This window comes from Phoenix dactylifera, chromosome 12, assembly GCF_051530095.1.
Source record: "Phoenix dactylifera cultivar Ajwa chromosome 12, Ajwa_hap1_PhDact_Kaust_v1.1, whole genome shotgun sequence".
NCBI classification, from domain to species: Eukaryota; Viridiplantae; Streptophyta; class Magnoliopsida; order Arecales; family Arecaceae; genus Phoenix; species Phoenix dactylifera.
The window spans coordinates 26,731,525-26,741,070 of NC_143201.1; the positions used below are offsets into that span (position 1 = coordinate 26,731,525).

A 9,546-nucleotide genomic window follows, 5' to 3' on the forward strand; every position below is an offset into this window, starting at 1 on the left:
AAAATAATCTAGATTAAGAAAATGTTGGCTTTGTGTTGAAAAACTAGCCGGTGAGCTAAAATTGTCAAACATTGAATATGAATCTCATTTGGGCGCAGACTTATGCCTAATTGGACCTATTAAAAAGGTGATGCTTGTGCCAGGTTAAGGCTTGATGTGCTTAATTATTCTTGTTTTAGGACTTCTTAAGTTTGGCCCAGTAGGGACACAATAAATCTTAAGCAGTTATTTTTTAAAAAAATAACAAATCTTTATCTAGCTCCAAAAAATCTTGGCGTGATCAGCTTGGTCCATGGCATGACAATTTTATTAAAGAAAGGTCCTTCAGGGTGTTATCCTTATTCCCCTAATTGGACATCTCGTATGCGATTAAAGATCAATATTGCATGTTTTTTATTGAATTTCTAAAACTAAGAAAGTATCGTATTAAGGCGGTCGAGAGTTCTCAGTCTCTCTCAATCCATAAAACAAATGTGCCAACTACCCTACAACTGAAGTCTTTTTTTTTTGTTTTCCTTCTTTTATCAATGGGAGTGGCTGCTTCTCATCCTCTACCATATACCCATATGGACTCAGGGCAGAGCATAACTAAATGTTAAAGCGAGGGCCAATACCTCTTTAGGTGCAGCTAGGAGCACCAAGTCCAACCACGAATGGAGAGGATCTACCTACGTACTTAAATTCCAAGGACGAACGTATAATTATCGGTAATAAACCAAAATTTTGTTTTGCACTTTCTCAAACTCAACTAAAGATTATTCTAACAGTAAACAAATTGTTATTATGGTCGAACAAGTAATGGTGCATTGGGGTATTTTTGATGTTTTAGAATTGAATTTGGGCCTAACATACCAAATTAGTATTCGAGAACTCTCTCCTGACGCTATAGGCTGGGCTTATCTTGAGATATATTAGGTCTGGTGCCGATGGCCCGATTTGGGCTAAACTTTGACCGAGAAGCTTTTGGATGTGTATGACTGCAATGATTAATGCCTCATAAATATGTCAGGGCGGGGTCGGCATCTACTTGAAACATACGGGACTTATGTCTTCGTATATTCCATACCAATGCCCTATCCGGTGAATATTTTATTATATAAATCATTTATGGTAGAAAAAAAATAATCTAAAACTCTAATTTTATCCAAATATATTGGTAAAATTTAGAAAAAAATCATGAAAAGAAATCAACCACGTGTCTCCCCAATCCACCGGCCTTCGCAATCTTCTTCTCAATTTTTGCTTTCCCTCCTTGCTCTAGCAAATTCTTGAACACCACGCCGCATAAATTGATCGCAAAGCATCGTGGCGTGGATCATGTAGCTGGGCATCATTGAAGTGATTGGTTGGGCATTGCCGACGAGATCATAGCGCACGATCATGATGGCAACCTCCGGCAGGCCAATGTTCTTCCGCATGCTAACGCAGATTATACCGAACTTGGAAACATCGAAAACTTCGAATAGAAGTTGGACAACATGTTAGCGACCAAGATTGAATTTTTATTCATCGCTAGCTCTCGAACTCACCGCCAAGGAGGTCCATGGCATCGGGGTTTTGCTGGATCTCATTGAAAGGCAGAATCTTGGTGTACTTTTTAGACTTGCCGAACTATGTGAGGTTGGGGACAATAGAGGTTGAGAGGGACAACAAAGAACTAGGTGGTGGTGTTGCCTTGGAGGAAGAGGATGGCAAAGCCGCTCGGGATGGAGAGGAGGAGGCCAAAGACAGACTTAGCCGACAACATCGAACTCCTTGCTACAGTGGCTCATCTCAGTAATGCTCATGGTGGAATCACAATAGTTGTAGAGCTCAGCATGGGTCTTGAGGAGTGTAGGCTCGAGGAGGGTGACAAGGGCGGTGGAGAGGTGATTGTGGCGCAGGAGACAGTGGGGTGGGGCTTGCGGAGGGTAGGGTTCAGGACTAGAAGCGATTGTTACTTAACAACAACGACGATGCCATCATCAGGGGTAGAGGTGGATGTGCACAGGGGCATATGAGGCAGTCATCGCGGGAGGCCTTCGAGCCAAGTTGAGTGTAATGCCTGCGACAAATTTACAATCCACTATTCATCGAGCTCTCTCACCAATGTAGGGTTAAGAACGTTTTTTCAGGCTCTACACATGTCAACATATCCTGCTTGAGGATAAAATTTTTGAAAATACGTATTCAGTAGGTGATCTTAATTTCGTATAGCTATTGGGAAGCTAGTAGTCGACATCAAGACACCGTGATACTCTAGCGGGTAATATTAAGTTTATTTGGCTTCATAAAGTGCATCTATGTCAATAGTGCATGCATGCCAACTTACGTGCTACGAAGCTCGATCAGCTTGATGCACACTTTTATTTAAAAAAGCAAATTGCATCACAAAATTTTCACAGCAATATGCATGGTGAACAACCCCGAACACTTGCGGTACATAAGTCGCACTGAAAAATGTTGTTTAGCCCTCGATGATTATCATTAAAAAATGGATGTCCATCAAACAGCATGCGCTACATATAACATGGTATACACTTGTGGATAGTTTTGTTTGATGGCCGTCCATTTCCCGAGTTGCATAGAATTTTGGCAGCCTGTGCACGGTAGAAGATCCCTGCTCCATGGTAAAACCATGCTAGGGTGCTAATTAATCCCTAATTGCTTTACCTGGCTGTTGTTTGAAGTGGACCTCGGCTGTGTGCCCATGGGTTGGGCCCAGGATGGAAGTCACATCCTACGATTTGAAGTGGCAGGTATTTGACCGGGCTACACGACCAGACGGCATATATTCTGATTATATATAGCAAATAATCCATTACTGTTACCTAACATACTCTCTGGTACATGTGTTGTGATGCTTATCAGCATGAGATATGTCTAGTCAACTCTGTTCTATAAATGAAAGATATCTATTGGAAGAAAATTAGCTTGTTTTGTGGATACATGCGTTGGTCTTCTGCCGAAACGAGTCAAGATCGAGCTAGGTGTGGTCGTTTGCTCGGATACTTAAAGATGGCTTGGGTTCCATGCTTTTGGGCTTTCGCCAAAATTTCGGCCTCAAGATAGCTATAATGTGGCCAAATTGCACAAGGCCTGGTCCATGCCTGGGCCCTTTTTATTTTAAATTACTATTAATTTTTATTTAGAGAAATTGGAATCCAGGGCATTCCATTCCATTCATAACTTCTGAGCAAATAATTTCACTGCATATACTTCAAAATATACATCTGACTGTACATATTTTTAAAGCTATTGTTCAGTTCTCTCTCTCTCTCTCTAAAATACATCTGACTGTACATATTTGTATAGCTATTGCTCAGTTCTCTCTCTCTCTCTCTCTCAAATAAAAAAGATTACTATAGCTAAATTACCAAAGCCATCATGTACATTTGAGTTGCTTGCTTCTGTCGAAGCATCCAAGGGATGCCCGTATCTGTCTAGCGAGGTCACAGTGGAAACTTTGTCAAGCGCGAGTCGCCACTTTTTAACCATTCCTACCCATGGTGAGGAGGAGGCCCTGCAGCCGTGAGATCATCGTCATGATATTCTATTTCGACATTGTTAGTTGTTCCAAAGCCCATGGCAATACCATTTTCTCCTTGAGATGGTGTGATAGGTACACTGGAGAGTTGAGCTTCATTCTTCTCCCAGAACATCATAGACCTCCACAGTTTTTTGCTCTTAGACATCAGAGACCTCAATAGTCTTCTGAACCTCTCTCCTGGGGGCGCATCTGCTTGTTGGTGGGAGGTAAGGTTTCTTTGGATCAAACGAGCAATGAACAACAGAAAAACAGTTGTTGAAATGCCACCAGTAAAGAGGAAGAGCACCCAAACGTGGTCAAGACTTAAGCTGTCTGTTTTACCATCGTTATTATCTGGGCTTGGGCAGTTGGACAAAGAGAAGGAGAACCACTTTTTTTCCAGTTGCTTCAGTGTCCCGTCCTCGTTGAGCTCCAAAATGGCTCCAGAAATATCTGCAGCTACTGGTGAACCTTTCTGGAATACCTGAAGGAAAGTGCGTAGTGGTGACGATAAACCGAATGGCTGATGGTCATCAATGAAGTGTGGAGTTTTTTGTACATGCATTATTTCTTGGAAAGAAAGAATGAAAGATAGGTCTAGAGGGAGCTCCTCTATTTAATATTGATTATGTCCCTCATATATAATATTGAAAAATTTTCAAATTTGCTGTTGTACTGTAGATGTACTCATTCCCTACTTTTTTCCCTTTCTTTTCTCTCTCCTCTCTCTTTAAGTTATTATATCTTGTTTTAAATTTATTATTTATTATGTGTGTGAGCTTATTTAAGTAACAGAGTGACCATATACACACATTCATGCATTCAATTTATCTATTTTTATTTTAATTTTTTTTGTTATTTTGAATTTGTGTATGTAAGCTTGTACATCCACATCCATATATACTTTCTTTTGCCAGCAGTCAGATGTAGCTGCTCCAGGTTGCAGCAGTGTTGGAAGAAAAGCATGTTCCTAACCCTTCTTAGTTCCTTTTGGTGGCAAAGAACCCTTTCTTGTTCACAAAGTTATTTTGAATCAATTAGGATTCTGCTTTACCAGCTAGTAGAAGTATGATTGATTAGAGGAGAGTGGACTTGAATTTTAAGAAAATTAGTGCTAAAAGAAATAAAAACCATGAAAGGAGCTCAAGAATATTTCAAGAAAAAACGTCTCTGTTTCTGTACTTCTTCAAAGGTTCTTTATACATTGAACATTTGAGGCAAAACCTTAGATAGCCATGAGATCATCCTAACTCTTCTCTATCCTTTGTATCTATAATTGTGTTCTCGTCACTTCTCTCACCCCCACCCCCCAACTTCTCCATCCTCATTGTACCCTCTTTTGTAAATACCTTATTTCACTCTTAATAAAATTTTGGAGGAGTTAAATTTCTTCTTGTTAATTTTCCTCCATTGTCTGACCAAAGATCCGATGCTATAATCTGATAGATCGGTTCATGATATAAAAGTTGGAACCTTTTGTAAAATCAAATAGGTTAGATTGAATATGTCTTACTATCCAATCAAAAAGAATGGGTCTTATTTAAAATTCTAAAGTCGGCAATCCACAAACTCAAGATCTAAATTAAAAATGGCCCTTGAATGAGAAAGGACTAATAAACAAACATTGAATTGCATGTAACATGAAGTTTCAAAAATAGAATTTGATCCTAAACAACCTAGTTTGCTTACCCAATAAGTTAGAGCCTAACCAATTTTGCTCGCAAAACGATTGATTTAGATGCAGGCCAGGCAATTCTAAATAGTAATTATAACAGAATTGTAGAAAGAAATATGCAGATTAAGTCGACCTATATTACAAAACTTGTAAATTCAACATGTAACCTAAAACACATGACGCCAATTTTAGTCTTAAATTCTTAATCAATGATAAGGACTGCAAGTGACGCATATACTGTGTTGCTCTAATCAAGGATATTAACCACCAAACTATATCTTATTAAGAATTACAGTACCTTTACTTATGAAGCTTTAAAAGAGTTGGGCTACTTACAAAACCAAAGCCGCCAAGCCAATGGGTCTCCCCGTAGACGGCGTAACCATCATGCCGTGAAAGAAATACCGGTAGATATGGAGTCTCAAGGTAAGCAGCAGTGATGTTTCCACTTTCAAAAGCTTTGGAATAGTTCTCTACTGCTCTAAGCTTCTCGATCATTTGTTCTTTATAGCCTAACACATCTTGCAGGTACTTCACAACAAACGAGTCACCATCACACCCAACCTTCCTGTGATCCACCACTGGTTCAAGCTTTTGGTTAGTCATGATAGAACTAAGGGTGTTGGTGTAGCTGGAAGCCAGAATCATTACAACAAAGAGCCATGGTATGACCACTGTTTTGGCGTAGCAACTATAGACCGTTCCTGCAAAAAGTAATAAAAATATATAGTACTGACAAGAATCTATAATGTACTTGTCTTAAAAAAGATAGAATTTAGCATGTATTTCTGAGTTTTAATTGACATGACCTCTAGGCTGTCACGGAGAAATTAAATCCAATTCATACCTTTCATCAGAATATGACGTTTGCTTTTATTTTACTACCAAATGGAGAGGAAAAAAAAGTTGAGTCCCTAGATGCAACTCCAACCCATGGTGTCTGCTTTCACTAAATTTATCCCTTTCCAAACCCATTTTGTACTAAATGACTAAATTTATTCTCTCCAAAAATTATGGTCTTGAATCGTGGCTGTTATAATGAATACGGAGAGAGCCTGTAATCTTATATTTTGATAATGAATATCTAAATAATACAAATTATTTGACAGCAATCTCTATATTGTATCTTCGCGCAAAAAAGGTAATTCACATTTCTTCACACGAATCTACTATTGGATCATGCAATAGTTGCTTCAAAAACTGTGCAGACAAATGAAGGAGTATAGAGTGCTTTAAGAGCCGAGTGTGGTGTTGTTGGATTGTTGATGTCCCAAAAAAGACCAATAATTTTGTATAAAATATACAACCCAAACCCCATCCCTCTCACGGCGGACATGAAAAATAGTTGCACGGTGACAGTTGCCCTGTTTCCTTTAATAAAATATTATTTAAATTCAAAATTTGTTCCTATTTCTATTCCGAAAAAGCTTGGACTATATAAAACTAAGTTTTTATTGGGTAAAAAGTGACTTCTACAAAAAATATTGTTATTCTACTTTTATTTCTTGTTATTTTCCTTTATAATACTGTTATAATCCTAAATTATTCCAAATTACACATGATGGGGCAAATGATGGTTATTCTGATAGTTATAATTGTCAATCACAGTTTCAATATTGGTCCGTTATAATAGAATAACATAATCGAACCTTTCCAAAAGCTAGCTGGTTTGAGGATATAGTGAATTCATGTTCCCTTCCCCTAGGTTTATACATTGGTTTGGACATTTGGGCCTTAAATGAGGTTAATATTGTTTTTGTTGTATACTTATTAGTTGGACTATTTTCTTAGCTAGCGAGCTTTGGTCTTTCTACATATTCTGAAATAAAAATGGATGGAAATCTTCAAAAGATGATGTCACCATGTGCATGGAAGATGCTACAGAAGATCAACCAAAGCGTGGCTCCAAGCTGCGTCCACCAGGGGCCGTGAAACTCGGGATTTTTCTCGTGTTCAAGGTACCAGATTATGATCCCTGTGTAGATTAAGGTGGCGAAGATCAGGGCCCATACTGCCTTGGAGAATGGCTTGGTGAGCATCAACGTTTCGTGATCTGGTTTCACACGAACCAACATGGATAAACCGGACCCAAGAAATGGCTGGGTGAACGTGACGTTCGCCGAACGCTTAGCTAGTATAGTGACGTCCCCCACCACAGCATCAAGAACCTGTGAAAAACTGACATGTGTTGATATTTCAAGATCTTAAAGCATCAGACCATCTAGTGATCTTAAAGTTGCAGTACAGGCTTGATGAACGGGAAGAACAGAAAAATCAACGATTGCTTCTATAATCACGCACGCTCGAGCAAAATCGAAACTCGTGCGCTGCCACTGAGAAACTAAAGAACTACTTTGCAGAGGGATATTATGCGTTCAGAAAGGATTCCTTAATTCCACCTCCCTTGCCCATCTTTTTATTAAAAAATTTCTCCGGGAGATTAATGAGAGAGTGAGAACGACCCTCCTGCGGCCCTGCCGTATCCCTGGAAATCCCTGCAGAATAAACCTGCTAGATAGAAAGGCAGCGTGGAGCTTCAAGAAGATTCGTCGTCAGCACTCAGCAATCATTTAGGATACATGCATATAATCGCTATGATAATAAAAATTCAGATTAAATGAACCTTCCGTATTCACAAAAGAAAAAAAGAACTAAAGTGTTATTCTTAGAAGAATTATGCGGGTTAAAGAGAAGGAAATCATCATGTCAAATGTCAAATGATGTAAAAAGCTTAATCTTGCCAAAAGTTCAGGAAGTCCGAACTAGAACTTTACCTTCAAGGTCACTAGGGAGATGAGCTCATCGTAAGTTCCGTCCAAGGGGATGAACTCGTATTCTAGGTCGTACTTCAACCGCTTCAGGGCCTCCTTGAACACAGCGATGCAGAATCCCGTCACTGCCCTCACCTTCCCCGTTTCGTCGTACTCTACCTTCACGAACTGGTCGAAGGCCGTCCGGGCCGGAACCCCAATCCTCAGCCGACCCCACCCTCCCGGGACCCTCCATGGGCCTCCAGGCCAGTAGACCGGACCCAAGACATCCACAGCAGGCCTACCAAGGCCCATGTCTCCCACCTCGTTAACGAATCCCGATCCCTTGAGCCAGAATCCCAGTTCTTTATAGCTCTTGCCCACAACATTGACTACCCGAAAAGCCGGGGAGCCCTTCCCCTCTGCTAGGCTCCCATCTTTTCTGAAACTAATCGGCCCGCTGAGCCCAGTAAATTGACAAGAGAGAATCCCTTCGAACAGCGTGTTGCGCTGCTTCGCGGTCTCAGATGCGGCGCGAGCGATGACGCGCAGCGCATCATAAGCTCGCAAAGCCAAGACTCCCGGGTCGACGTACTTCTCCCCTTCCTTTCCGTAACTGGATTCGTATCCCTGCCGGAATTTGGTATGGAAGTCGCGGTAGGAGTCGGTGGTCTCGTTGAAATAGATCTTGATACCTACCACGCCTTGCATGTAAGAAGAGAGGAACGACGGCGGGAGGGCCGAGTCAAAGAGGGTGGTGATATCATCGTTGGTGATCCAGACGTGGCCCTTCGCCGTCATTCCCAACCTCTTTGCCTCCTGGAAGAGATGGACGGTCAATAACGAAGATGCCCGGACGATGATGTACACCTTGGGCAGCTGTCTCCGCACCCTCTCCAACTCTCGACGCACCGCGGCCTTTGGGTCAGGGAGCGAGCCCATTGGTGGGAAGGCGGCGCCGTAGGCTATATCGGATCCGACGTCTCGTAGGTAGTTAGATAAAAGAGCGATAGTTGCGTAGATGCTGCCGTACGCGTCGTCTTCGTAGAGCGCGATGACCCTCCTCCAGTTGTAGGATTTCACTAGGTCCGCGAGGCATTGCACTTGTCCCGAATCCGGGTACGACACGCGGACCAAGAAGGGTCTGGGTGCCAAGGCCAGCGGAGGGTTCGCCGCGAGAGAGAGCACCGGAATTTTGGCCTGACCGCCGAGCACTGCCACCGTGTCCGCCTCCGGCCATGGTACTGTGCTGACAATTACTTCTGCTCCCCAGTCGATGAGATTTTTAGCTGCATTCGAACGCGTTTCAATAGTTTTAGCAAGTTGGGACAAATTTTTCTTCTTTCACGTTATCATTTGTCTAAATTACCGTCTGAAGTTGATCGTAGCTGATTGCTGCTGTTGGAATCGCTGACATGGAGTAGTAACGTAGAAGTGGAATTGAATTGTTGGGCTGCGATCTCAATGGCCATCTTTTGCTCTCTTCCAGTGCGAGACTTAGTGTTAACGATGGCACCGATGTGAACAGTACTGAGTGCTCTACCGGAGAGGAGGAGATAAGAGCAGCATGATAAAAAAAGGAAGCGAAGACAGGTCGTAGGTTTCATGGACAT

At 41.5% G+C, this 9,546-nt stretch overlaps 1 protein-coding gene across 1 annotated transcript; it reads right to left on the reverse strand.

Moving 5' to 3' along the window:
- Positions 1–3,479: 3,479 nt before the first annotated feature.
- Positions 3,480–9,546, reverse strand: LOC103701251 (glutamate receptor 2.7-like). The gene is made up of 5 exons (XM_008783250.4): positions 9,303–9,546; positions 7,958–9,222; positions 7,045–7,351; positions 5,520–5,887; positions 3,480–3,992 (listed from the first exon to the last, which is right to left on the reverse strand). Exons 1-5 carry the CDS (start codon positions 9,544–9,546, stop codon positions 3,480–3,482), a joined length of 2,697 nt encoding a protein of 898 aa, XP_008781472.4.